The sequence below is a fragment of the Pisolithus orientalis genome, assembly GCF_024613125.1.
Source record: "Pisolithus orientalis strain OTSU chromosome Unknown F5J12scaffold_4, whole genome shotgun sequence".
NCBI classification, from domain to species: domain Eukaryota; kingdom Fungi; phylum Basidiomycota; class Agaricomycetes; order Boletales; family Pisolithaceae; genus Pisolithus; species Pisolithus orientalis.
This window is the reverse complement of record NW_026260785.1, coordinates 1148557-1172633: the sequence shown is the minus strand read 5'-3', so window position 1 is coordinate 1172633 and position 24077 is coordinate 1148557. Positions and strand designations below refer to the sequence as shown.

General features: G+C 49.8%; 12 protein-coding genes across 12 annotated transcripts; 7 read left to right on the top strand and 5 right to left on the bottom strand.

Moving 5' to 3' along the window:
- Window positions 1-27: 27 nt before the first annotated feature.
- On the bottom strand, window positions 28-3143 carry F5J12DRAFT_390845 (DNA repair protein, SNF2 family). Its single transcript, XM_051739189.1, has 12 exons — window positions 2399-3143; window positions 2140-2347; window positions 1967-2089; window positions 1810-1914; window positions 1681-1754; window positions 1403-1625; window positions 1032-1341; window positions 873-974; window positions 648-817; window positions 532-597; window positions 219-480; window positions 28-170 (listed from the first exon to the last, which is right to left on the bottom strand). Exons 1-12 carry the CDS (start codon window positions 3092-3094, stop codon window positions 62-64), a joined length of 2448 nt encoding a protein of 815 aa, XP_051603731.1. The 5' UTR covers window positions 3095-3143; the 3' UTR covers window positions 28-61.
- Window positions 3144-3192: 49 nt separating this feature from the next.
- On the top strand, window positions 3193-5376 carry F5J12DRAFT_889195 (uncharacterized protein; the record flags this gene model as incomplete). Its single annotated transcript, XM_051747312.1, has 12 exons — window positions 3193-3323; window positions 3372-3378; window positions 3435-4027; window positions 4074-4214; window positions 4267-4417; window positions 4466-4519; window positions 4571-4719; window positions 4769-4777; window positions 4832-4956; window positions 5008-5029; window positions 5086-5143; window positions 5206-5376. The coding sequence occupies 12 exons, from the start codon at window positions 3193-3195 to the stop codon at window positions 5374-5376; spliced, it is 1611 nt and encodes a 536-aa protein (XP_051603730.1).
- Window positions 5377-5414: 38 nt separating this feature from the next.
- On the bottom strand, window positions 5415-7542 carry F5J12DRAFT_390751 (uncharacterized protein). Its single transcript, XM_051739188.1, has 3 exons — window positions 7439-7542; window positions 7225-7384; window positions 5415-7136 (listed from the first exon to the last, which is right to left on the bottom strand). Exon 3 carries the CDS (start codon window positions 7103-7105, stop codon window positions 5552-5554), a length of 1554 nt encoding a protein of 517 aa, XP_051603729.1. The 5' UTR covers window positions 7106-7136; window positions 7225-7384; window positions 7439-7542; the 3' UTR covers window positions 5415-5551.
- Window positions 7212-8617, top strand: F5J12DRAFT_390721 (kinase-like domain-containing protein). Its single transcript, XM_051739187.1, has 6 exons — window positions 7212-7361; window positions 7411-7614; window positions 7662-7829; window positions 7880-7954; window positions 8008-8205; window positions 8262-8617. Exons 1-6 carry the CDS (start codon window positions 7317-7319, stop codon window positions 8529-8531), a joined length of 960 nt encoding a protein of 319 aa, XP_051603728.1. The 5' UTR covers window positions 7212-7316; the 3' UTR covers window positions 8532-8617.
- A 177-nt stretch (window positions 8618-8794) lies between these two features.
- Window positions 8795-11904, top strand: F5J12DRAFT_680628 (PQ loop repeat-domain-containing protein; the record flags this gene model as incomplete). The annotated part of the gene is made up of 10 exons (XM_051740242.1): window positions 8795-8865; window positions 8921-9047; window positions 9102-10052; window positions 10107-10127; window positions 10184-10311; window positions 10366-10612; window positions 10806-10859; window positions 10927-11113; window positions 11191-11721; window positions 11777-11904. Coding segments are annotated over 10 exons (2445 nt in total), but the record flags the coding sequence as incomplete, so codon positions are not given.
- A 257-nt stretch (window positions 11905-12161) lies between these two features.
- On the bottom strand, window positions 12162-13593 carry F5J12DRAFT_390647 (uncharacterized protein). Its single transcript, XM_051739186.1, has 2 exons — window positions 13382-13593; window positions 12162-13329 (listed from the first exon to the last, which is right to left on the bottom strand). Exons 1-2 carry the CDS (start codon window positions 13450-13452, stop codon window positions 12264-12266), a joined length of 1137 nt encoding a protein of 378 aa, XP_051603726.1. The 5' UTR covers window positions 13453-13593; the 3' UTR covers window positions 12162-12263.
- On the bottom strand, window positions 13590-14981 carry F5J12DRAFT_806913 (60S ribosomal protein L7). Its single transcript, XM_051744639.1, has 8 exons — window positions 14919-14981; window positions 14846-14861; window positions 14696-14788; window positions 14346-14512; window positions 14159-14296; window positions 13829-14106; window positions 13668-13764; window positions 13590-13612 (listed from the first exon to the last, which is right to left on the bottom strand). Exons 1-7 carry the CDS (start codon window positions 14933-14935, stop codon window positions 13679-13681), a joined length of 795 nt encoding a protein of 264 aa, XP_051603725.1. The 5' UTR covers window positions 14936-14981; the 3' UTR covers window positions 13590-13612; window positions 13668-13678.
- A 966-nt stretch (window positions 14982-15947) lies between these two features.
- Window positions 15948-17476, top strand: F5J12DRAFT_390523 (uncharacterized protein). The gene is made up of 8 exons (XM_051739185.1): window positions 15948-16175; window positions 16243-16312; window positions 16364-16502; window positions 16559-16600; window positions 16651-16711; window positions 16770-16812; window positions 16860-17203; window positions 17256-17476. Exons 1-8 carry the CDS (start codon window positions 16053-16055, stop codon window positions 17409-17411), a joined length of 978 nt encoding a protein of 325 aa, XP_051603724.1. The 5' UTR covers window positions 15948-16052; the 3' UTR covers window positions 17412-17476.
- A 762-nt stretch (window positions 17477-18238) lies between these two features.
- F5J12DRAFT_806888 (NADP-dependent oxidoreductase domain-containing protein) lies at window positions 18239-19534 on the top strand. Its single transcript, XM_051744638.1, has 4 exons — window positions 18239-18823; window positions 18873-19111; window positions 19173-19283; window positions 19347-19534. The coding sequence occupies exons 1-4, from the start codon at window positions 18341-18343 to the stop codon at window positions 19363-19365; spliced, it is 852 nt and encodes a 283-aa protein (XP_051603723.1). The 5' UTR covers window positions 18239-18340; the 3' UTR covers window positions 19366-19534.
- On the top strand, window positions 19366-21363 carry F5J12DRAFT_390425 (uncharacterized protein). Its single transcript, XM_051739184.1, has 4 exons — window positions 19366-19884; window positions 19939-20358; window positions 20409-20536; window positions 20592-21363. Exons 1-4 carry the CDS (start codon window positions 19543-19545, stop codon window positions 21166-21168), a joined length of 1467 nt encoding a protein of 488 aa, XP_051603722.1. The 5' UTR covers window positions 19366-19542; the 3' UTR covers window positions 21169-21363.
- On the top strand, window positions 21248-22609 carry F5J12DRAFT_960715 (uncharacterized protein; the record flags this gene model as incomplete). Its single annotated transcript, XM_051749934.1, has 8 exons — window positions 21248-21377; window positions 21432-21688; window positions 21743-21830; window positions 21880-21934; window positions 21987-22157; window positions 22214-22310; window positions 22364-22474; window positions 22526-22609. 8 exons carry the CDS (start codon window positions 21248-21250, stop codon window positions 22607-22609), a joined length of 993 nt encoding a protein of 330 aa, XP_051603721.1.
- A 71-nt stretch (window positions 22610-22680) lies between these two features.
- On the bottom strand, window positions 22681-24002 carry F5J12DRAFT_919314 (Endonuclease/exonuclease/phosphatase; the record flags this gene model as incomplete). The annotated part of the gene is made up of 7 exons (XM_051749243.1): window positions 22681-22808; window positions 22865-23083; window positions 23136-23250; window positions 23303-23463; window positions 23513-23594; window positions 23651-23710; window positions 23760-24002. The coding sequence occupies 7 exons, from the start codon at window positions 24000-24002 to the stop codon at window positions 22681-22683; spliced, it is 1008 nt and encodes a 335-aa protein (XP_051603720.1).
- Between the last annotated feature and the right edge of the window lie 75 nt (window positions 24003-24077).

Sequence of the window (24077 nt, the reverse complement as noted above, 5' to 3'; positions counted from 1 at the left end):
AGTACAATATGTTACGTAGTATCTCAGCTGTACGTTACAGGATAGGGGTGTATAGCAAGACTCAGTGACTGATATACTGGAACACGTAAGACACCTCAGGCAAACCAACCTCAGCGCGGAGGAGATCGTCGTGGTTTCCCTTGAGCTCTTCGTTCGTGAAGTGATTCCATCTGCAGGAGTCGTTGAAAGACATGATAAACGCAGCGATAAAAACGTACGTGCTAGCATCCCCGTAGAGCAGCGCCGATGATTTAATAACTTGTCTCCCGTTCTTGCACCGTTTGCACTTGAACGTGTCGTGGGTATCACAGAGCGTATGTTCGTTGAATGTGAAGAGTTGTCGCAGCGCTTCCACGGAAAAGTGTCTTTCTGCGTCTTCTTTCTCATCTACAACGGCAGAGGAAAGTGCTTGCTTAGATGCCTGACGCTGGAATATCTTCTCTTCGATAGTCCCAGTAGAGATGAATCGGTAAACAAAACCTAGGGGGAGGTTTAAATACGGGACCACAGCCTGAACATAAATATACCTACACTCTTTCTTCTGTCCGTCTCGCCAGACACGGGCCAGAGCTTGTTGATCAGCAGCGGGGTTCCAGTCTGCCCCAACCATTCTAGCTGTCAGCACCAAAAAAACATACTTCACTTACCGGGATCAAACAGGATAAGCCGATTGGCCCCAATGAGATTGATACCGCATCCACCAGCCTTGCTACTCAGCAAGAATACAAACTCCTTGCCGTTAGGGTCGTTGAATTGGTCGACAAGTTTCTGACGTTTAGTGATCGACATGGTCCCATCGAGTCGAAAAAAACCATATCTCCGGTGATGGAAATGTCAACATCGCGCAGGAGGCCAGATAGCGGAATATTTACTGCTGGCTCCGACAAAGCTTTTCAAATAAGTCGAGTGTTTGGGTATAATTGCTAATCAGCACGATCTTGTCGTTTGTAGTCGTCCTAATCTGATGCAGAAATCTAAAAATATCAGATTTGAGGCGCGTCTGCTGTACCACAGAAGGAGCCAAAAAAAACCTTTCTAAGACAACAAATTTGCCGCCCCATGCGCAGTTTACGGCCTGATGCTTGTTCTTGTTTCTTCCAGTTGTACTGGCCCCTCCAAACCCCTCCGGGATAAGCTTTTCTGAGCCGCGGAGGTCATCGGGCAGATTGAGCAACTCTGGGTGGTTACAGAGTTTCTTCAAGATGTTTATGGCCTTTAATGGCTGAGACTCCGTTCCACGCAAAAGTGCCTTAATCTCGGGGGAGGAAATGAACAAGCGATACAATGCGAGTTGGAATTCCGAAAGGCGGCAGAAAACAACATGTTCGTACTTGACAGGGACTGCGACAGGCAAAGCTTTCGTTAAATCACCGGTCGAAGGTAGCATAAATAACACACTCACGGTACTTGGAAAGCAAGTCGTTTGTACGCCGGATAATAAACTTGGCGACGAGATTGCCCAGTTCCTTAAGCTTCTTTTCGCACTCTGCCTGTACCTCCGAAGTGGCATCCGCATCACGCCCCCGGATGATGGCATTCTCGAAGTTTTTTCGAAATTCTTCACGGGTACCCAAAAAATTAGGGTTGGCAAAATTCAGCAACGAGAAGTACTCGGACAAGTCATTCTTTAACAAGGAAAGTGCATCAATATCCTAATGCGGTCATGACAAGGCCACTGACCTGGATTGGCGTACCCGTCAATATGACGCGTCGCTTGACATCGAGTGCATTGAGTGCCCGGAATGTAAGTGACTCTAAGCGCCATACATGAGAATCCTCGATATCGCGCTGACCACGACGCTGACAAACCAGAGTTCTTCAGCCTGTGACCTTCGTCACAGAGGAGCAAACCGATGCTGCAGCTGGCCAGATAGGGGCTCAGCGTACGCAGTGTCTCGTAGGAAACGATCATAACTAGCAAGAACAGTCAGAAGGCCCAGCCCGAAATGACCGCGAACGCACACACCAGGTTGTGTAACACTCCGCCCTCTGGCTTCTACCCACCGGGTGACCTTCTCAATCAGTTCCGCCTTACCGCCCTTACCGTCTATGGCCAGGACGGAGATGGCGTCTCTTCCCAACCATTTGACTATGCGCGGTTAGCATAAGTGAGGGGAGATAACCTCATGCACTGCATACCTAATTCGTTAGCCCAATTTTTAACTAGACTGGCTGGACAAGCAATAATGCATTTCTCTATAGCGGGCTTCCCTGGATGAGGCGACTGTTTGATGAGTGTCCAAAGTAAAGCTATGCACTGGAGCGTCTTCCCAAGCCCCATCTCGTCTGCCATGATACAGCCGTACTGGTTCACAACCATCATGCCTGTCGCGCATTTGTACAAGAACTGTGGCATAATTGTCAATCCCAAGCATCACGCTAGATACGGAAAACTTACCTTCACGCCTTCGACTTGATGTGGTCGCAGGACCTTCGATAAGCGAGGGTCGATTACCACGGGTACCTTAGGTACCTTTGCCTTCTTGTCCTTGCCCTCACCCAAGAGTGCGCGCAGACTCTTATGCGGATTGTACATTCCGGAAGTCTTTTCCTCGGCCTCTCTTTCTGCCCTCTCTCTCGCCTCCTCCTTTTCCCTTTCCATCTTCTCTTCCTCGGTTTCGCGATCGTCTATGGTTGGATCATAGAGTACGATGGCATGATCTTCCATAGGATCATGCAAGGGCCGTGGAATAAACGTTGCTGGCGGTCTTATTCCGAGTGCAATACCGGTGGGAACTAACTGAACGACCTCCCCATTCTTTCTCATTGTCGGCATAGAGAAGCGCCGCACCATGTCGAAGGGTTTCGGCTTGTACACCGGATACTTCTTGATTGCTGCCTTAAGCTCTTCTTCGGTATACATCCCATCATTATCCCTCTTTTTCTTATTTCGTTTTCTTCCGTTGTCCTCGTCATCGTCGCTATTCTCGTTCGTTTGTTCCTTGTATGAGACGCGTTTGCGCTTACGCTGAGGATGGTTGTGCTCAGTGTTGGTTAGGACTGACGGTGGCTTGAATGGTTTGTAAACACGTGTGCTTTCTTGGAGTCTGTCCACTACTTTTCCGTCTGCGGTCGTTGGGGCGCCTTTGAGCATGACACTCGGGACAGAAAGCGGACCCAGGTGCGCGTCATGACATGAAGACGCGACGCTAGTGCACGTGACCGAATCACCTGTTGACGACCACCACCACGATGTCAATGATATGGGAGCGTTCACCGACACCTGAAGAATCCTGGAGCGACGTTTCAGGTGGGAATGACAATTGCGAATGGCCAATTAAAGGTATCGTTGGGGAAGAGATTCGTCTTGACGGCACCCCAAGGTATGCACTGTAGTAGCGAAGGGGAACCTTCTGACTGTTGCTATCCAGATACGAAGTGTGTTCTTTGTATCGTTGCCTTATCCTTCTTCAATGACCCCTTGCAACAACTAGGTTAGATGGGGCAACTGGTCTCGAGCAGATGGGTCAAACACGACATGGCAAAGTGACATTCCTGATCGGCCCGACCTAGTCAACCGCTGGAAACGCATGCAAAGCAGGAAACGTGCTGCTCTTGCAGAGAACGACCTTGATATGGACGTTCGATGGAAAGATGACACCATTCACCAACGTCTAACTCACCAACGTTCACAAGGATATGAGGAAAAGAAGCAACGTCGCTTCTCTGATTTATCAACTGCGAACTGGGATGAAGAAGTTGAGAACGCATACAAGCGACTTCAGGAACGCAGTGTAGAGGACAGTGGACCCCAACTCAGAGTAAGGAGAAATACTAATGTTGCATCGCAACCTTCTCAAAGACGTGGGAGGACGTCATCTCCTGCGCAGCTCATTCTTACGCGTGATATTCCTTCCCAATTGTCGTCTTCAGTTAGCAGTCCAAGGAGAGGCCGTCCACGGCTCGATATCTCAATCCCTCTGTCGCCGCAATCTGGTACATCGAATAGTACAGCGGCACACTTGCAGTTGCCTTCCACAACCTCAAGTTCTTCTGAATCACGTGTCGTATACTCTATCCAAACGCTGTAAGCTTTTACCTACAAACAGGAGTCCCTATTAACACTGTTATAGCCGTTCTCGCTTGGAGCGTGCGTGGACCAGAGCCGCGAGGGATGTCATGGCGGTTGAGGTCAGGATTGATAGGAGCATTGCTGACGAAAACATTCCTCGTGATCTAAGCAAGTTCAAGTACATTGAAAGGGGCTATTTGTTGTGAGTTTTAGGTCCTCCGCGAGCTGTATCATTGATACCAACTCCAGCCCAGCGATGATGGTCTCCAACAGGTGTTCGACGTTCCTCGTGATGTCTTTACTATCTGTGATTGCTCTCAGTGTCTGGATGCCTCTCGTTGCTCCTGCCAAGCGATCTCTGAGATACTGGACTCGCTGCAGAGGAAAACTTACGCCTATACCAAGGTTTTGTCATCTGTCGTCAATACATTGATAACCTCTCATGTTACGCAGGGCCTATTCACCTTCAACGTGCCACAAGGCACAGAAGTCATCGAATGTAACAAGGTTCGACAGGAAGGGCGCGATCGATGTTGCTTGCCTCACCATTGCCTATAGTTTTGCGGCTGTGGCCCTCGCTGTCAAAATCGAGTCGCTCAACAGCCCCGAGACGTCGAAATAGAGATCTTCGACACAAAGCGGTGTGGCTGGGGCGCGCGAACATTGGAAAACGTTCCGAAAGGGAAGGTTGTTGGGACCTATACAGGGTATGTAGCCTACTGTGCTCTAAGCCGAAATATTTATAGCAGCACTTAGGAAAGTCATGTGAGTGTGTTTCCGTAACTATGAGCTAGATTCCAAAAAACAAGCCATTCGTAGACGACGAGAGGACGTCGACGCAATTCCGGAAGAGCATTACGGCTACCTCTTTGACTTAGACGGCACTGAAATCAAGAACGAGGAAAATCTTGGAAACAGGTACACGGTTGATTCGTATTCTTGTGGTATCTGGCTTCCACTGTTTACTGTCAATTGGTGACTGACTTATAGCAAAGGCAACTGGACCCGGTTCGTAAAGTACGTCCCATCATGCCTCCTTTATGGCCATGGTTCCTTTTTCTGATCAGATTTAGCCATTCCTGTAATCCGAACATGGTCGTATATTCCGTCGTATACGATACGATTCCAGACGTTAGGCAGATTCCAGATAAAACGGCACTTCTAGGTCGCTAACTGACAAGCTTTGTCTGTAGGTCAACATGCCATATGTGGCTTTCGTTGCTCGCCAGGATATCGCGGCAGGTACGGAACTGACGATCAACTATCAACCCTACCTGGATGAAGATTTCGATATTAAAATCAAGCATGATGCGGAACGCTGCGAGTGTGGAACGGCGCAGTGCCGAGGATGGTACAGAATATAGAAGTACGCGAACCTCTGACAGGTGAGACGTCATTCGATAATTCAGAATTTTTGCAGGTAGACAATGAATGACGATTCACCCATCTCAGATTGATGCAAAGCCTTCTCGACTACCATTAGTCTGTTTTACATGTCGCACGCTGCAATAAAGCCGGTTGACAAGTCTACTAAAGGTATCAGCCATACATTCTCGTCGCCTTCAGCCATGGTAGGTATTCCTGAGTAGCCGACCGTTGCCGAAGGCAAACTCTCCGAAGCGGCCCCACCATATCATGCTCGCAAGGAAGGATAAGAAGGTTTCTCGTGTAAAATTTCGTCCACCTAGTAGGATCATAGGGACTTCCCAATAGAAAACATAGGTAGCTTTTGCCTGCACCAAGCCGTCCGTAATTTGTGGACGCTTTCTCGTAATTGATTACGCCCAACACCCACTGGGGCTCCAGGTACAACCGCCTAATATCGGTGTGGACCTTAATCGTCTCTTTGGCCCTTGTGCCTTCGGGCAAGTTCCAGTCTGGGCGCAGAGTGAGCCAAGCGTCACCATGGTGGCCCGTGCTCTCATCGATCTCGACCATTTCTACGTCTATCATGAGAAGATCGATCTCCAGCCCGTGCTTTGTCAGCGTGAATGTCCTGTCTCCTATGTTTGAGGTCCACGCGGGTAATATCTGCTGATTCTGTGACGGCTCTAGGCGTAGTGTTTTCGCAGACATGGAGTCCAAGATAGCCTCGTAGCATGCGGGAGAGCTAGGCAAAACGAGAGAGTACATGGAAGGCAAACCAACCCAGGCGAAAATCTCGGGTTCGTCACATCTCTGCAGGATTACTTCCATCAACCTATGGAAGGCCCATTCGCCTTCTCCATACGCAATGGGCATGTTAATATCGAGGATTCCGATGAGACAATAAGCCATGTCTTCCAGTTTTGTCGTTGTGCGCCTTGATGCCCAGAGCAGTTTCTCCCATACTCTGTAGCATCCTGGACGAAAAGCGATTAGTTGGTGGCAAGGTATCCTAGTGACACACTCGATGGCACCGGATAGTTCGTCTTGTTCTTTATCGTTGCTTTTGAGAGGTAATTGGGAAAGAATGGGAACCCACTCCCTGCCATAGAATTTCGTCCGACGTGGTGCAAGCAACTCTTGCAACGTCCATCCACGGGTAAACCATGGTTCGGCGTCGAAATCCTTCACGCTCGACGATGCTCCAAGATACGTAATGCACACTTCGGCACTGCCGTACCACCGGTACATAGACCGGATGGCCTCCTCTAACTCGGCGCTGCTAGTCTTGTCTATGCAACAGGTGTCCGACCAGGCGTAATCGCAACCAAATTCCTTTGCTTTCTTGCAAAAATTCAAAAGCTTCGCGCATCCATCACGGCTTGATGTTATCCCGGTGGAAATATCATGGAAAGATGGTTCACCAGTGCTGCACCAGCGATGGGAGAAAATAGCATATTTGAGTTGCATCTGGATTAGAGGGGTCATGTCACCCAAGCGCCAGTCCTCCCATTCTTCGCAGCCCAGCAGAGCCTTATTCGCCAGGATATCCGCCTCCGTGACCATCTCTATCCTTAAGCGCGCCGTGTTCCTCACATCCTCCCTTGTTAATAGCTTTACGTCGCTGATGCTGCTAGCGGTCCCAATATCACGGATATCAAGTAGATGTGAAGGCACGTGGCCGGAAACGTAGATTTCGAAAGCTCTCAGCAACTCTTGCACTGGCATGAAATGGATGTCTTTCAAAAGATCGTAGTGCCTAAACCATACAATAACGGTTAGCTACGAGTTGGCGACTTGCGATTGCACTGCGAATGTACGTAGATGGTACGCAGCCCAGCGCTCACCTAGTGTTAACGAGATGGTTGAGACAAACAGCCCTGGCTGTGTACTGTGACGAGTATCATGGTGTTTGTTACTAAAGCGCAACCGCACGTAAATGGAACAGAACATGTCGCTCCCCGCTGATCTACCCAGCAGACAAGTGCGTATCCTTGTTCGAATCAGCTAGTGAACAGACCTAAGTAACGCAGCAAGCTGGTCAAGAAGACTTTGACAGACTGCTGCGACTTGGTTCACGTTATTGCATAAACTTTGGGTGGCTCGTCGAGCGAGACGAAACTAGAGTCGTTCACGGCAATTACGCTACCGTATATCAGGGGATACTGCAGCCAGAAGGTAGGAGGATAGCGATCAGGATTATTCGCCAATGGAAAGAAGAGGACGACGGCAGAAAGGTCTGTAGTTAACGTTTATCCCCCGTTTTTGCTGAGGACCGTGGTAGCGGATGTTACGGGAGGTATACCTCTGGTGTCAACTCCGTCACAAGAACATTCTTCCGTTGTTGGGTATTACCACCGCATTTGACAACACTATCTCGATAGTGTCACCTTGGATGGATAGAAACGCTCTCCAATACGTGCAAAATCGCACCATTGATCCTCGCCCTCTGGTAAGCTCATGGAGTATCAGTTGGCTGTTTCGTCATCGATTCAAGTTCAGATTCTGGGAGTAGCTAAAGGATTATGTTACCTCCATAATCATCAACCACCGGTATATCACGGCGATGTGAAAGGCGTGAGTAGCTTCATTTACTGCTTCTGGTTTCGGTTTGCAGATCTCTACAGCAGACCAACATCTTGATATCTGACGAAGGACAACCGCTTATCACGGGTTTTGGCCTTTCCCGTCTTGCCAACTCTGCGTTTGACTTGGCTGTCGAGGATCCCTATAGGGGTGGTACTCTACAGTGGATGGCTCCGGAGTACTTGAATACCGGCAACGTGACTGCCGAAGCTGATGTGTGGGCATTCGGGTTAACTGCGCTGGTAGGTTTCAAGTTACCCCTTGTTGATAACCCCATCGACCACCGTACTCTGCACAGGAACTTTTCACCGGTGAAGTGCCTTTTCATGATACCCGCAATGTTGCCAACGTGGTAAACCGGATCATGGGAGGGCAACTACCACAACGGCCCAGGAACAAGAGCACTGGTTCTCGTCTCACAAATAAATGGTGGCAAATATGCTCTTTGTGTTGGAAACCTGATCCGCCACTACGGCCCACGATGTTGCAGATTGTGGAGATGATTGTTGGTGCCGAGAGCCATGCTACTTTGTCCTCCCACTCCCATTCATGGTTGCTGACAAGGTAGTTGTTTCTGAGAAGATACTATGTATTACCTCGATCGAACTCGGTACATACTCTTTGGCTGTGCTTCCGGTAATAATTAATACTGGGGTAGTTCCAAAAGCGGTCAAGTTCCGGGGGAGCTGTTTGCCCGAGGATGGGCCGAGAAGCCTTAATGCTCAACTTCGGGATGCCCGTCTGAGCGGTCTACTGCATACCTCCAAGGGAGATTCCCGCGATATCCAGCCCGTCCCACTCATACCGTTTATACCTTGTCGGGAGTAAATTATGGTTGTGGAAAACTTTAGTGAGCTGTTGGGATACGTTTCCATAGGTTGTTGGCTCGGGGCACAGTTCCCGTGAGTTTCCACTTTTCCTCATTCGACGTACGGAGAGTGGATGGATATTCCGCAGGCAAATTCTCGAGAACATAAAGCAACAGTCTTGCGAGGGTCTTGCGCTCCCCTTCCTGTTCAACTGGATGCTTGGTGATGCATCCAATCTCATCGGCTGCCTCCTCACGCACCAGCTACCTTTCCAGGTATGCTTCTACTCTGTATGCTTCGGCCAGCACGTAGGCAATTGATCACCACAGACGTATCTCGCCATGTACTTTTGCTCTGTGGACTGCTGCATTTTGTGCCAGTATTTCTACTATGGAGGTGGTCCAAAGATCCCTCCGAATAGTTACGCTTATCCCCGTTCGCGTTCAACATCCCTCGTTCGGCCACATTCTATTGATGCTTCCCATTATCGAACACTATCCGCCGTTGCTGGTAGTGTAGCGGCAGCCGCGGCGCTCGCTGCTCACTCAGACCCCCATGCAGAACATAGGCATCCACGCAAGGATGAGGACGGAGAACAATTTCTTGGGGAACACACCCCTTCGCACATGTCTATGGAGGTGCAAGATGAAGTGGACGATGCCGTTCTTTCTGCTCTTTCAAATAGCTTTCACTCAGACAGCGGAAACAGGAAGCGGGTCTCTTGGAGCCAGGAACGCCACGACCGCCATCCGAATTGCCAAAGACGTCCGGTATCACCCGTGGTGCACGCTACACGTTCTTCCCTACACATAACACCGACGCAAATTGAGTCTACAGCGCTAGCGAGAGGTAGACAGCCGCAACGCGATGTAGGCTTGGAGCAAGAGGAAGAAGAAGAAACTCACCAGAGAACAGGGTCCCGTGCTAGTCGACGCAGTGCTGGTATGATTTTCCTCAGCGTTTGGGCGTTGTTCGGCGTCAGTGGACTGGCTGGCAGTCAATTTCGACCGATATCATCAGGAAGCACTGGCATCGGGACCGTTCTGGCGTCGAAGTCTGCAATTTCCCCGGTGGCACAGCTGCCTGCTGCCCACAATTTGTTATTCAGCTCACATTCATCTATTTATGCACAGCCGCCGACGATACTAGAAGGGGTCGCCCCCCATATACGTGTGCAGTCTGAAGGGTCTTCACCCTTCGAACGTGTAGTTGGACGAATCTTCGCTTGGTTGTGCACCACCCTCTACCTTACTTCCCGACTACCGCAGATATGGAAGAACGTCAGTATTTTCTTGCTGCCCGGCGTATAACAGACTGAGCTCTGCCTTTTTTAGTATGTCCGGAAGTCTGTCGAGGTCAAGCAACCAGTTATATTGTTCAGAATTGAATAATATCTCATAAGATGTGACAGGGCCTATCCATTTATCTCTTCGTGTTCGCATTCCTCGGCAACTTCTTTTATGTCTGTTCGATTATGACCTCTCCAAATATCCGGTTGCCGCCCCCCGCATCTACGGAATTCGTGCGCGAGAGTATACCGTACGCAACGACTTCAATGCACTACCTGGTCCAGTTACTAACGATGTCCGCCAGGTACCTACTGGGCAGTGGCGGAACTTTCATCTTCGATATCGCTATCATCATTCAGTACTTACTCTACAAAGGGAGGCATCCGCGTACTACGATGCGAAGCCGAGGAAATTCGGCTGTGCGTAGCACTGCAACTGCAGAGGAACAAGCGGCACTTTTGAGAGCGGACGCACTTGCGCACTCATATGCTGAACGGAGTTCGAGCATCACTGCCAGGGGGCAGACAAATCGGATCTCGATGCTAGCAGGCGTCAACGAGGTTGCCGGTGTTTGAGGTTGCGTACGCATGCTAGACTGTGTTTTAGGATACAGTATGGATGTACCACATGTATTTTTACAAGCTACTACACACATGGACTTCGCATTGAGAAAGCTCTGACATACTAGTACTCGATTAGTCACGTGCTCAGCACTTCCTGAGTGAACTCTTGCTTCACTGGAAGTGTGGCACAACTCAACAACCTAACTCGATGACGCAGCCCCAACCAGATCATTTAGTATGGCTTCGAAATCTTATCAGATTCACGGGCTAACCCCATGAACGGCTTTCTTTCTCGATATTAGCGTACACTTGTCTTAGACTACCTGTGCCACAGTTGCTACACGAAGACTGCACAGGCACTCTTCAAAGAGAGTGCTGTGAGGCATCTCGACAGGGACGGAAACGAAATCCTTTCCGAGTCAGGGCAGATGGAGAAAACCTCCTCCGAATTGAGCGACGACGTGATACGGAGTATCACTCTACGAGAATGTATGCGCTGGTCTTTCCTATGCAGCATCCTACGTTTGTCTGGTCCATGAAACTTGTCGTTGACCGTGCGGTTTCAGGCATACAGACGCATATTTTGTCCGGGAGGGTGGAGGAAGCCATCCTTTGCTTGAACGAACACTTCCCAAGGGTGCTGGACGAGAGTCTGGAGGACGAGGCCGACAACGCCTTCTCCGACGATGCATCAGACAATCACTTGCAGTATAGAAAAACTACTGTCAACCCTGTCCATCTGTCCCTGAACCTTCGCATTCTCGCCTTTATAGAAGCGTGTCGGACACTTCCGCTGAGTTATCCAGCTTCGACCTGTGACTCAATGGTTGCGCACTTCCCGCCTCCGGCAAGGTCCTCGAATTGTGATACTGTCGATGAGGAAAGACGTCAAACCGAGTTGCTGATCCGAGCACAAAAACTGTATGCTCAGGTGAATTCGCTCCGGAAACCAGCAGATAGGACAATTTACGAGAAGGAGCTGATGAACGTCGGCGGACTGCTTGCTTACAAAGTTCCCGAGAAGAGCCCCGTAGCAAAGTACCTCTCGCAAGAACGTCGTGAGCTGGTCGCCGAACAGGTCGATTGTGCGATACTATGTACGCGTATTGGCTTTCTATTACCACTGCTAATCTAATGGGCTTGCTATAACAGATAGCATGGGCATGCCCGTTATTTCCAATGTGGAGCTTTCAGTGCGTTACACCCACTGTTTGTGGTCCACTTTGCACACGATGAGGTCTAGGCTTCCGCCAAAGTCTCGCTGGCCAGCGGGTGTGTCACTGCTACCGATTCTCAATGACCGGACCTCTGCAGGACTGGAGAAGGAGTCCCTCGAAGTAAGCCAGTTTTCGATTTGTTCCACTGACTTGAGCTCATTGATCTTCGCCAAGATTCCGCCCTTTAATTTGCAACGCTTCTTGAATACGAAAACATGATATGATGGCTTGGGAACGACTCCTGTATCGTTTCATAGTCTCGTCGCTCGTATCATAATATTATCCTATTAATACTTTTCGATACATCGAAATGGCCTCGTACGCGGAGCATGTTACATTCTCTCACATGTTCTCATGATCTACATACGTTCCAATGCGTTTGAGCCCACAGTACATGCACGCGTCTCGAATACCAGTATCTTTTATGTGATGATCCTAACGTCTTTCCAATGTCCACAGTTGACTTCAGCGAGCAAAGTGGGTGCAACGGGGCACCCCCTCAGGCCAAGTACCTGGATATGACGCAGCTTATACCATGTCATGCTCATCAGGATGTGGTTTCCTCTGGCAGAAGAACGGCCGAGCCAATCGTTGTATGATAAATCCAGAAAGACGAGAGGTGGGCATATGGTAGGCAGTCTTTGCAACGGAACTTGATAAGGAATGTTGAGGAGGGCTAGGTGCGTGATGGTTGGTGGGAGCGCGAGAAAAGTCGGCACTGTCAACAACGTGGATACGAAACAGAGCCTAGTTAGAAGTGCTGGTTCTGTACCAAGGGATTGAGTATCATCCCATGTATCTTCAACATCGTCACTGCACTTCTCAGTTGTAGCAAGGTGCGCTGAGGATCCATGTACAGTTTCTCCCGGCCTCGCATCTTCCATCGTCTTTTGAAACCAGCCCCGCCGCAGCGATGCGTAAGGACCAACCACGATCAGGTCACCAGTAGCTGACCCGTGCCCATCGCAGAGTGCCTCAAGTTCGGATACACTTAGCGGCATATGCACAGCTGCGTAGCGCATCAAAACTCGCCGTAGGTGCACCGGGATGCCCGGCACTAGGTCAACGAGATCCACACCCCCACAGGTAGCGAGAATAAGGTGGATACACAGTTGGGTCAAAGGAGGAAGAGTGACGGAATGGGCGTGGTCGTGTGGGCTTGGCATGTTGATTGGGCACTCACAGAGAATGGGTGCGAGGGCCATTTCACGCCATGCAGGCGTATTCTTATCAAAGCCTTCGTCACCAGAAACGCCCTCAATGTCAGTAGCCTTCGAGGTGGGTGACGATTGCATTCGCCAACTCCGGGGAGCTTTAGGACCTGCGATGCGTGAGTCTCGCTGCTGATGAGATCGGTCACTGGCGTCGGGGGATTGGTAGCTGAAGATCACATCAAAAGGGAGAGTGGGTTGATTGTGAACAGTGGCCGACGGTGGAGTGGTTGCGGGTGACCGCCGCAGATTTCGGGCACGCCGAAAATGTTCACCCCTTACAGAAGGGACCAAGTCAGGTTTTGCACCACTCGAGGTGGGTGACTTGCCTGAGGTCCCGTAATATGGTATTAACTTGACCTCTTGGTTCATCATTGCGTGAGGTATCGAGCGATGACATCTACTGTGATCAGGGGCACTACGGGAAAAGGGGTCCTGCCTATTTCGAGTTGCGACTTGCACACATCACGTACAGCTCGAAGTTCATCACACGCGGTATCAAACCCGTCTCAGGCAATATCATGTTCGTTTTTCATAGAGCATACGCAGCCGGGATTAGTGTAAGTGATGACGTCGGATTCATGCCAGCATACTCATAAAGGAATTTTCTACAAGCCTGCCCTCCCCTACTGCACATATGACGCCAGTAGACGCACACCCACGAAGTAGATCGTGCAGGAACTCAGTTCATCTGCCGGATGAGCTTGTTGATGTTAGTCTCCCGGTTACCAAAATCGCCACCCTGAACAAAATGCTTGAACTTCCGTTGTCTCCAGCCGCCAGTGGGGTTCGACAGTTTAAATGGCCAGAGGAAATTTGTTGCCTGAAACGCACAATCATTAAAACGAATGACGCAAGTGTGAGGGAGCGTACCTGTTTAAAGTTAGGGCCTGCGGTAGCAACTTCGTGAACGAGGTCCTCCACGCAGAGGATATCATATTTGCCCAGCTTCTCCTCGATGACGGCGTTGTTGGTAAGAGGGATGCGTTGTTTGTCGATCTTGCCGTAACCACGCTTGTAAATCAGTTCCCGAATAGACTTGAGGTTCGGCTCGCTGCAACGTCCCTAAGACCTCAAAATAATGCATACCCAAAGACCTGCCTCACCCGTATGTGACATAGGGCTCGATTAGCCGCAGCATCTGTTGAGTTGCCCTGGTGACCTTGACGAAGACACCGTTGTTGATCTGCAGAAGACGTAGGAGCTGAAGGATCTTGCGGGGCTTTGGTGCGATATTGTTGATACTATCCACGAGTCAGAGGACAGAGTGCCACCAAAGAACTGTATACTTACCCGCGAATGCGGATGACGAAGTAAACTTTCGGTTCTGCAGGGACATAGAAGTCGCCAGATGACCGTGCAACCCTCTTCAGCCTAACCTCCTCTCTCTCTTTTTCCAAATATTCCTTCACATAAGCTTCCGCCCTCTTGAAAATAACTTTGCGCTTTGCCTTGGCTGCCTGAAAAAGAATTTTTGGATTAAGTTCGAGTGGAAAAGAAAAATTGGAAGGAAATATAGGTCAGTCCCGAAAGATGGTTAATTTGCGAGGCAACACGGTAGAAAAAATACTACTAGCCATTCGACGATTGAATCGTATGCATCACGATGGAAGGAATGTGTGTGGAACCAAACTTTAACTTACCTTGCGAGCAGCTGAGGCTGCAGCAAGACGCTCCTCCCGTGCCTTCTCGTTCTGCTTGCGCCTTTTGAGGAGGGTCTCGGGGACTTCAATATCCTACGACAGGAACGTCAAGAGATGTGGCAATGAGGCTACGACCGCCAATTGACTAACCGTGACCGTGGGGACACTTTCAGCGTTCACGCCATTAGCCAGCAATCCCTTTACAAGTTTGAGCTCTACTCACGTTGTTGAGGGCGCCATCGCCTGTCTTGAAGTTGATCACCGGGTGTACTGAACGGTGTCGGACACTTGGCAAAGTTACTGTGGCTGCTAACTATATAGTATTAGTCATTCAATCCCACGACCCGTAGACGCCCACCCCTAACCCTCCCACGTACTAAATGCATGCAGCGCTCGGGGCTGTTTTTGGTCTTCGACTCCGAAGACTTTCAGATTAATGCTGAGAACACATATGTAGTACGAGGCAATGGGCAATTTGAACTAAATCTAACTTTTTTGTCTTCTGGTGCACCAAGAAACGAAGCAGAGCAGAAACTACATAGTCACCTCCATGAGAACCATGTCATTCATGACAGCAGCTTAAGATCCAACTGTGGGTAATAGATGGCATCATATACACATGAACATCATGAGTTTACATAATTCGGTCGTGGACACAACGTCTTGTCCAGCACGCCTTGCTCCCATTCAAGCGGAAAAACACCTTGCGGGTTGTAACTGTAGGTGATGGCCTCTGAACGGAAATGAGTAAGACTGTTGTAGTTGCTGACATAACTCAATCCCACGGGTTAGCGCAGCGCTTGACCAGTTGCTGGTAGTTACTAGGGGATGTCAATGATCGATGACATGTAAGTTGGCAGACAAAATTCGTAGTTGAACTACCTTACCAGGTGTCAGCACACTTACAATTGATGTAGTGTTTGGGATTCTAGGCTTTCTGTCGCCTGCCCCTGTTCTTCCAGGCCGCCCTGATCCCCAGAGCCAACACACTGCCATCAACAGCCTAGTACTGAATGCCAAGAGAAAGATCAAGGGTCTTTCCATGTATAGTAATAATTTCTTTATGTCTGCGGCACCGCTTGCTGCAGACCGCCCGGTGCACTGCCGAAAAAAACTCAAGGACTACCTACAACAGGATGGTATATGAAGGACCCGCAAATATGGAATGTACAAATGCACCGTTCGCCCGGGGACGTGTGCCGCAACCGTATCTGACGGTCGGACGAGGGGTTTCTCATTCCGTAACAGCAGCCGTGATTGGTGAACTGCCATCAGGAACAAGTAATGCCAACGAACCTAATAATTGAAAAGCGCCATTTGTTCAGTGCCATCTGTCCTTTCTCCTCCCACTCTCAACATGATACCCTTCAATCTTGAATGGTCGTCGTTGGCGATCCTAGCGATAGGATTGCTTTCTATACGTCCGTTGAGGGCAACTGCCCAACAGACCACAGCTTCCTGTCTGTCGCAGTTCAACTGGGTACGCCACACCCTTTGTTCTCAGTCGACCGCTTTTTAGACGCGCTCACCACACCACTGGCGTTCAGATGGACAATAGCAAGAACCAGAATCCCTGTCTCGTCGCTGCTTACGTGCAAGGCGAGTGTTCCGGTGGTCGTACGTTTCTGTGTTGCGTGTCCGGAACATGGCTCAGAACCTCTTTGTTAGAATTTACTGTTGATCAACTGGATCCTAACACTCACTACGTTGGTCCTTACGTCGACGAGGCAAATCCTTGCGAATGCAGCACTGTAACATACTCTCTCATCAGTGCTTGCTCTATTTGTCAAAATCGTACCTACATCGCGTGAGGGGTTCCGTGCTACTCAATTGCGCATCGCATTCACTCATCGTGCATTATAGCTGGAGTTCATGGTCTACCAATTGCTCCACGGTTTACCCTGGGTAAGGAGTGTACAAGTTCACTTGATTTCCTTGTCTGACACTTGTGGTAGATACCCAGAGAGCATTCCCACCGGGACTGCTATACCTCAGTGGGCTTATCAAGATGTCGTAGTATGTCTCTTTCTCCCATTTTACTCTCCATCGTTCTCACGTCATCAATGCACTATAGACAACTGATGATTTCAATGTAACTCTTGCTCAAGCAGTTGGAGGTGAGTGGGTTTCAGATTATGCACTCGGTACACTCATAGCCCTCCAGACAGTCCCGAGTCGACAGCCACCACAGCGCCAGCCACTGCTACCAGCGTCTCCACCACTACGGGCGTAGTTGCTTCTCTCACTGCAGCGCCAAGCTCTTCTACAACGTCCTCATCCCAACCTTCTTCAAAGTCCACCAATACAAGCGCAATTGTGGGAGGCGCAGTGGGCGGGGTAGTTGGACTGGCAGCCATAGCCGGTCTAGCTACTTGGTTCTTCCTTCGCCGTCGCCGACAAGCAACGCCTTTCAGCGCTACAGACGGTGGAGCACCGCCCCCAGCGACCAATAGCATGTACATGGGCTCAAGCCCATTCACTTCTCTTGCCACTCAACCGAAACTCTATGTGAGTTGTTATATCGGTGGGGTTGTACTATTGCTCAGATATCGTCTTCCAGGATCCATCTGATCCCAGCACGTTCCCTACCTCACCACCCTCCCCGACTATCCAAACGAGCCCTTCCAATGGTTACCAAAATCCCTCTGTTCACTCTAACTTATACGCCTTTCAAAGCGGGCGTCCTGGTGGATATAATGGCGTTCCCGAACTTTAACTGGTCATTTGCTTGGACGCCTGACTTCCTACTCCTGATCGTCCAAATTGTCTCGGCATCGGGTGTTCTGGATGCCACGTAGTACTCTTTCGATGGTTCCACACGGGATATTGTAGTTTGTACGTTCATTCTACGGAATTATTGATTGATTATGCAGCCGTGTATGTTCGTGTCTATGGATGAAACGCCACGGAGTGAGCAACACGTGGACACCCAACTGCCACCGCCACTGCCCAGACTGCTTGGCATGCAAAACAGCTGTTCCATTCCAGGTACCCATGCCTCGAGCAGTCATGGCAGGGACATCCGCTATGCACGAATTTGCCCAAATTTAGAACATCTGGAACCCAAGTGATGTGCTTTATAACGGCGCTCTAAAATTGGTTGGGGTAGCTGCACAATGTAGAGTATCCCAGCAGGTGCTTCCTTTGCCACTGCTCCTTCTCCAACAGGCAAAGTGTCTTACTCTCAATGTACGTGGGTATCTATGCAACGATCCTGGATATGCATGTACTACAGGTGTCGGTACACCAGGTGACTGAGGACATCCACGGAGGAACCAGAATGTTCAGCCAAAGAGTGCACCGTGTGCATTCTTATCTGAGGCGCTTCGAGATGAAGGATTGCCGGAGGAGCTAAGACAATCGAACATGTGGTTGCGTGCGCCTGGGTGTAGTTGTTAAAAGATGAGAAACCAAGAAAATGGCCCCGCTGTTGATTTTTGGGCCTGATTTAGGGCTGGCACGGGGTTTGGTAGTTTTGTTATTCACTTGACCTGGCAGGAAAGCACCTACTATTGATCGATCTCCTATACCTGGCATTCCCGCATTGGCTATGGCCTGGTATCGTCCTTGAATGATTAGATTCGTCCTACATATCAAGCGCCAGGTCATGGCCCTTCTTCGTTATCTTTGTTGACTCCACGCAGGATGCCTATATCCCTGCTCACTTTGAACGATGGGACCAAAGCACCCTGGATTGCCTTTGGCACGGGAACCGCACTGTATAGCAAAGATGCTCAACAGTCAGTCATCACCGCCATCCAGAGCGGGTCCACTCATCTGGATGGTGCTCAACAATATCAGAACGAGGACAGTCTGGGTGCCGGGATTGCCGCCTCAGGGAAACCACGATCTGAATTGTACATCACGACGAAGCTTGGCAACTTGCAACCGGGGGATACACCCAAAAGCGCATTAGAAGAGTCTCTGAGAAAGTTGGGGATCGACTACGTCGACCTGTATTTGATTCATCATGCGCTGCTGAATGTGGGAAGGCTCAAGGACCTTTGGATAGGGATGGAGGAAGCCAAGAATGCCAGCTTAACGAAGTCGATTGGTGTCTCTAACTTTACCGCTGACCACCTCAATGAAATACTGGAGGTTGCAACTATCTCTCCCGCTGTCAATCAGGTATAATCTCGCAATTGTGTTGCATCATATAGTTTATTGAATATGTTAGCTCGAGGTTCACCCTTGCGTCTGGAAGGCTCTCCAGCCCACTCTTTCCCTCCATGAGAAATACAACATCGTTACGTCCTCTTACGGGGGTCTCTCTCCACTTGTGGGAGGAAGAGGCGGCCCTCTGGATCCACTGGTAGAACGCATACGCGTACGTCTGGAACATGCACGCGGCTCCACGGTTTCCGAAGGACAAGTACTGCACAAGTACTTCCAACGAAAAGGTATACTTGTCGTGACGTATGTGTGATCTCCGTGGTTGCCGCTAGAGGTTGCCCGAATGATTGTGGTACCTTTTTAGGACATCCGCGAAGGTAGAGCGTGTTCAGGAATACCTCGATACGGAGAATGCGCCCGAGCTGACACCTGACGAAATTGAAGACATCGAGGCTGCTGGTGCAAAATTCCATAAGTGATTCTTCGTAAGTCTCTTTCACTTCCTTCTGTTCTTATCTCTGACAAGCTGAAAGCCTAGAAACTGGCCTCCAGAGTAGATGCGTTGAAGTCATACGTATTGGAGTATCAAACAGACCATCGGCGCGTAGTTTCCAACACACCTCCGTTACTTTTGGCTTGCAATTGGAGATGTCCAAATAAAGTCAACTGTTGCTTATGTAACACGTACGATATGCGTCCGTGTCTTATGTAATGCTTGTTCGTCCTGCGCTTTCATGGCGTCCGCGTCTCCGTCTCTATCGTCGTATTCCACTTATGCCACTACGTCGAAGTCGCGTTTGCAATCCTTATATTCCGACGTAACCAGACAGAAGCACTCTAATCCCACATCCTACCATGCCCATGTTGACTGGTGGCAGCGCACTTTGGAGGAGCTAGTATCGCGAGGATGGCAAGCAGAGAACCCGAGTCCTCGGAAGGGAAAAGAAACCGAAACCGAAGGCGAAGAGGAGGCGCACAACAGGAGCAATAAGCTCATTCTGAATGCGCAAAGGTCTTTGGTGGATCGGCTACGATTCGACGGCGTTGGAAAGCCCCTCGGACTGGGTCATACGATTGTACGTGACACTCGTGCATTCGCGTACATTACTAAGTATACGGTACTAGTAAAGGCCGAACTGCGTCACTGTAACGCTCTCATCCCACTATCCGCGTTCCTCTCGTCGAGCGTGTCGGTATATGACCCCGGCTGGCTACCTTACCGTGTCGCATCCTTCCTCGTCGGCAAGCCACTATGGTGGGCAATGGAACAATTCGATCTTGTCAAGTCCGAAGACTCGTACAGTGAAGCCGAGATGTGGAAGAGGGTCCAGGGTGACTATGTCCTACTCAAGCTCGTCGAACGCGCCGCAGACGTGGTAGACAGTTTTCGTGGAGGAATGAGTTTGGCGGACAGTCTCTACACCACGGAGAGCTTCCGAAAGGAATTCGGGTCGAAAGTATTACCAGGTGTGACGGCAAGCGAGATGGATATCGAGGTACTGTTGAAATACCTGGAGAGGGATAGACCGATTTTGGTCAGGGATAAGGATGTAAGTTCACCCCTGATCAGCTACGAAGAGTTCGCTGATGGTCCTTGAAGGTCATTAAATTCATCGCTGCCGACCGAGAGAAAGAAGTGACAGCAATCGATCGCGGTATCCTGGAGCTTAAGACAGGCGTGGGCAATCTGCATGGCCAAGTAAACAAGATCCAGTGCAAGATTGACGAGTAAGAGGCCGCTGGATCAAAACGTGCCCGTGCGCTAACATAATGGTACTCACAGAATGACGAGCAGGATATCGACTGCTCTGAGTCAGCAACAGAAATCAATTGCATTAGCTCACCTTCGCCATAAGAAGGGCCTGGAGGAGATATTGACCCAAAGGCTGAGCGCCCTTCAAAATCTGGAGTCGACGCTTATGGACGTGGAGACCGCAGCTGGCAATATCCAGGTTGGGTACACGGATTTTTTTTATTCCAGCGGCCTTGCTGATTGTTCTTGGCAGATTATGCAAACTTATGAAAAGTCTGCGGTAACACTACAAGCGATCTTGAATCATCCCTTACTTCAACGGGCAAAAATTGATGAAACGATGGATGCATTGGCAGCTGCTAATGCTACTGCACGGGAGGTCGATGATGCCGTCAGGATTGGAGGTGACATGGCAGCTGCAGAGGCAGGCATTGACAATGACGACTTGGAGAATGAACTTAAGGAACTGGTTGAGGAGGTGGAAAGAGAGACGGGAGAGGCAGAAGAGCGTGAGACGTTGGACAAGCTACAGGATATCAACGTGCCGGAGCAGATTCATGTTGTGCCAGCAGCAGCCCAGCGTGTCTTGCAAGGTGTTACAGAATAATTTCCTGATTAGGGTACCCGTACTTTGACGACGCAGTCGGTACGTATCATACGTCCCTTTCGACCTCTTTGGCCGGACAATGGCACCACTTCGTCTACGCCATCCGGAAGGTGTATCGACCTTTCAGTTGGATTTCGATAGTGCAACGGTAGGGGATTTGCAGCAACAAATATTCGCAGCATCCCAGATTCCCCCTTCCCACCAAGAAAGTGAGGCGCCCATCACGCATGATTGTTCCACGGCAACTAAATGCAATCCCACAGTTAAATCAGGTTATCCTCCCAGCACCTTGACGGTCATACCCGAGTTGCCACTGTCTAGTCTAGGCCTCAGACCTGGAGAACAGATAATAGTAAATCAAAGAGCGATCGCAGCTGCGGTGCATCCTCCGACAGCTGGCACTATGACCCTACCAATATCGCAGTCTTTTTCCTCACCTGTCCCTCAACCGATCGCCACTCCATCAAGCACCGGGCCTGCGTTCGTGGAAATATCAGATTCCAGTGTGTTAGTGCACAGGGTGAGCAGGTTGTCTTCGATACTATGGGTGTACTTTCCGAGCAATTCGCGTCAGGTCGTTCCCGATGATAACTCATGTCTGTTCTCATCTGTTGCCCTGATCTTTGAGCAAGACATCAATAAAGCGCAGAAAATGCGGCAAAGTGAGTGGGATATGGTGCAGCACGGTTTAGAGGCTAATGCAGTAAATAGTTGTGGCAGATGGCATACGGAGTAACACGGAGACTTACAATGATGCGATTCTGGGGTAGGCATGTCCTACGCGTGTTCCGCGAATGAATATTGAATGCCCTACGTAGAATGCCCCGCGACAAGTACATCTCGACTATCCTTACACCCTCTGTGTGGGGTGGAGCCATTGAACTTGGAGTTTTAGCAAATCATTTTGGAACGGAAATCACATCGATCGACGTTGAAACTGGACGAATCGATCGGTTTACTCCACCAACTGAGAAGAGCAGAGGGGACAGGTCAGTGAAGGAACGTTATTGAAGATGGAGCTGCTAAGCTGATTTCGATGAGGCAGGTGTGTTCTGATTTATTCCGGCATACACTATGATGCCGCAACTCTCTCTCCGGCGGTCGATGCTCCAGCGGAATGGGATCAAACCGTTTTCCCCATAGTAAGAGAAAACCTGCAAGTCACCGGTGAACAGGCTGATTGTGGCCGGTGTAGATGTCCACAGACGAGGATGACCCTGTCTTGGAAGCGGGCAAAAAACTGGCGACAATTCTAAGAGAGAGGAGAGCGTTTACGAACACTGCGACGTTTGACTTGAAGTGCGAGGTGAGTGAGACCGATCCATATGAGCACCTGTGGTCATTTGATTGCGGTTAGATCTGTGGGAAGGGCTTGAGAGGCGAGAAGGAAGCCAGAGCACACGCTCAGGAAACTGGCCATGTACGATTCGGAGAATACTGATATTTCATGCATACATCTGGTTAGCTTCGGAAGAAGTTTCGCATGTACTGTACCATTTACTGCGCCAGGATTTAGGACATACCCGTTATCACGTCGCTCTCGATCTCCATAATGACAGGGACATGATCGGAAGCACCGTAAATCTCGCTCCGAATCTCGCACACTTTCACCTTCTCCGCTATGCGTTCGCTTACGACGACTCAAGACCAGGAAGTTATCAGTATAGCGGCGGGATATAAGGGCCTAAAGACTTACACATGTCCAACCTCCATCCGATACCTTTCGCGCGACAGTTGAAACGGTAGGAAAAGTAGGTATAATGGTGATCATCTGGGTGTCTCTGTCGCCAGATGTCAATGAACTTGCCAGATGTTTCCTCGGGCTCGGGGGGATCGAGAATATTCTTGAATGCCTCTGTTTCGTCCTTTGTATAACCGGGCGTCTTATTCCAATTCGGTTTGGGATTGGTGAGATCTGGAACAGGGGTGACTCAGAGGATAGGCGGGGCAAGTTCAAAGCTACTTACCTTGCGCCGTCGGCGCCACGTTCAAATCACCCATCCAAATTACCGGCTTCTTTTTATCTAAAGCTCGGATATACGTAGTGAAATGTCGGTTCCACGTATTTTTGTCCGATAGAGTCTGTTTGTCAAACGAATCAGCAGCGGCTGAGACGAAGAAACGGTCGAAGTACCTTTAGCCCCTGGCCTGCATTGGTCACGTAGGTAGCTAATACGTAGCAACCTTCAAACTCCAAAGTAACTATACGCCCCTTGACGAGGGTTGGGTCTGGGTGCCCAGGCAAGTCGGTACTGACTGATATTGGTTTATGCTTGGAGAGTGCAGCAGTTCCAGCTGTGGGCAGTAACAGGTCAACATGCATATTTCCATTGCAACAACTTACAATAAGACTTCTTGTCCGAAATTGCCCAAGTACGATAGTTGAAACGAGAGTTTAGTGCGCCATCTTGTGGGTCGCTGTTCACCTGGAAAGCCGGTGTTGGAAGGGAAAGCTATTAGACGCGCCAAATGCAGCTCTCACCTTTGTCTCCGTGAGCACGAGTATATCGGGGTCCTCGGCTTCGATGTAGTATTTGAAGCCCTGGGTTGCAGGTGTAAACCTAACCAGGAGGCAATAGGAGGATACTCGCCTTTTTCTGGGCTGTAGACAATCCGCAAATGTTCCATGTCGCAAGACGGAGTGCTCCCTCTGCTCGCGGTGGAAAGGAGATATGGACTGGTAGGACTTTGTTGGTCGGCTGGCCGTTCGGAGCCAAATTTCCACTTGTGTCTGAAGATTCCTCAGTGTTATTCCCTTTGGCTTTCTTCGTTGCTGACTTGGAACTTGTGCCGAGTTCGCGGTCAGGGTTGGATGCCTTTCGTTTCGGTGGCATGGTGAACTTGCGACGCAACCCCAACCAGCCGAGGGGACGACGCGCGAACATGTGACACGACCCGGTCTTTCCTAA

Bases quoted from the DNA above. Each gene is read 5' to 3' on its own strand.
- F5J12DRAFT_390523 (XM_051739185.1), top strand. From the start codon at position 16,053: ATGATACCCTTCAATCTTGAATGGTCGTCGTTGGCGATCCTAGCGATA. The intron at 16,313-16,363 runs GTACGTTTCTGT...CCTCTTTGTTAG, and splicing joins AGGCGAGTGTTCCGGTGGTC to AATTTACTGTTGATCAACTG. The intron at 16,712-16,769 runs GTATGTCTCTTT...AATGCACTATAG, and splicing joins GGGCTTATCAAGATGTCGTA to ACAACTGATGATTTCAATGT.
- F5J12DRAFT_806888 (XM_051744638.1), top strand. From the start codon at position 18,341: ATGCCTATATCCCTGCTCACTTTGAACGATGGGACCAAAGCACCCTGG. The intron at 18,824-18,872 runs GTATAATCTCGC...TGAATATGTTAG, and splicing joins TCTCTCCCGCTGTCAATCAG to CTCGAGGTTCACCCTTGCGT. The intron at 19,112-19,172 runs GTATGTGTGATC...GTACCTTTTTAG, and splicing joins AAAGGTATACTTGTCGTGAC to GACATCCGCGAAGGTAGAGC.
- F5J12DRAFT_390751 (XM_051739188.1), bottom strand. From the start codon at position 7,105: ATGCCAGTGCAAGAGTTGCTGAGAGCTTTCGAAATCTACGTTTCCGGC.
- F5J12DRAFT_390647 (XM_051739186.1), bottom strand. From the start codon at position 13,452: ATGTCATCGCTCGATACCTCACGCAATGATGAACCAAGAGGTCAAGTT. The intron at 13,330-13,381 runs GCAAGTCACCCA...CCCTTCTGTAAG, and splicing joins ACCATATTACGGGACCTCAG to GGGTGAACATTTTCGGCGTG.
- F5J12DRAFT_390721 (XM_051739187.1), top strand. From the start codon at position 7,317: ATGGAACAGAACATGTCGCTCCCCGCTGATCTACCCAGCAGACAA. The intron at 7,830-7,879 runs GTAAGCTCATGG...ATTCAAGTTCAG, and splicing joins CCATTGATCCTCGCCCTCTG to ATTCTGGGAGTAGCTAAAGG. The intron at 7,955-8,007 runs GTGAGTAGCTTC...TCTCTACAGCAG, and splicing joins ATCACGGCGATGTGAAAGGC to ACCAACATCTTGATATCTGA.
- F5J12DRAFT_390425 (XM_051739184.1), top strand. From the start codon at position 19,543: ATGGCGTCCGCGTCTCCGTCTCTATCGTCGTATTCCACTTATGCCACT. The intron at 19,885-19,938 runs GTACGTGACACT...GTACTAGTAAAG, and splicing joins TCGGACTGGGTCATACGATT to GCCGAACTGCGTCACTGTAA. The intron at 20,537-20,591 runs GTAAGAGGCCGC...TGGTACTCACAG, and splicing joins ATCCAGTGCAAGATTGACGA to AATGACGAGCAGGATATCGA.
- F5J12DRAFT_390845 (XM_051739189.1), bottom strand. From the start codon at position 3,094: ATGCTCAAAGGCGCCCCAACGACCGCAGACGGAAAAGTAGTGGACAGA. The intron at 1,342-1,402 runs GTGAGTGTGTTA...TGCCTGTCGCAG, and splicing joins CGACTTGCTTTCCAAGTACC to TCCCTGTCAAGTACGAACAT. The intron at 598-647 runs GTAAGTGAAGTA...TGGTTGGGGCAG, and splicing joins GCTTATCCTGTTTGATCCCG to ACTGGAACCCCGCTGCTGAT.
- F5J12DRAFT_806913 (XM_051744639.1), bottom strand. The intron at 14,297-14,345 runs GTAAGTATACAG...ACTCGTGGATAG, and splicing joins TTCGTCATCCGCATTCGCGG to TATCAACAATATCGCACCAA. The intron at 13,765-13,828 runs CTGGAGACAACG...CGGGAGACTAAC, and splicing joins CTGTCGAACCCCACTGGCGG to ATCAACAAGCTCATCCGGCA.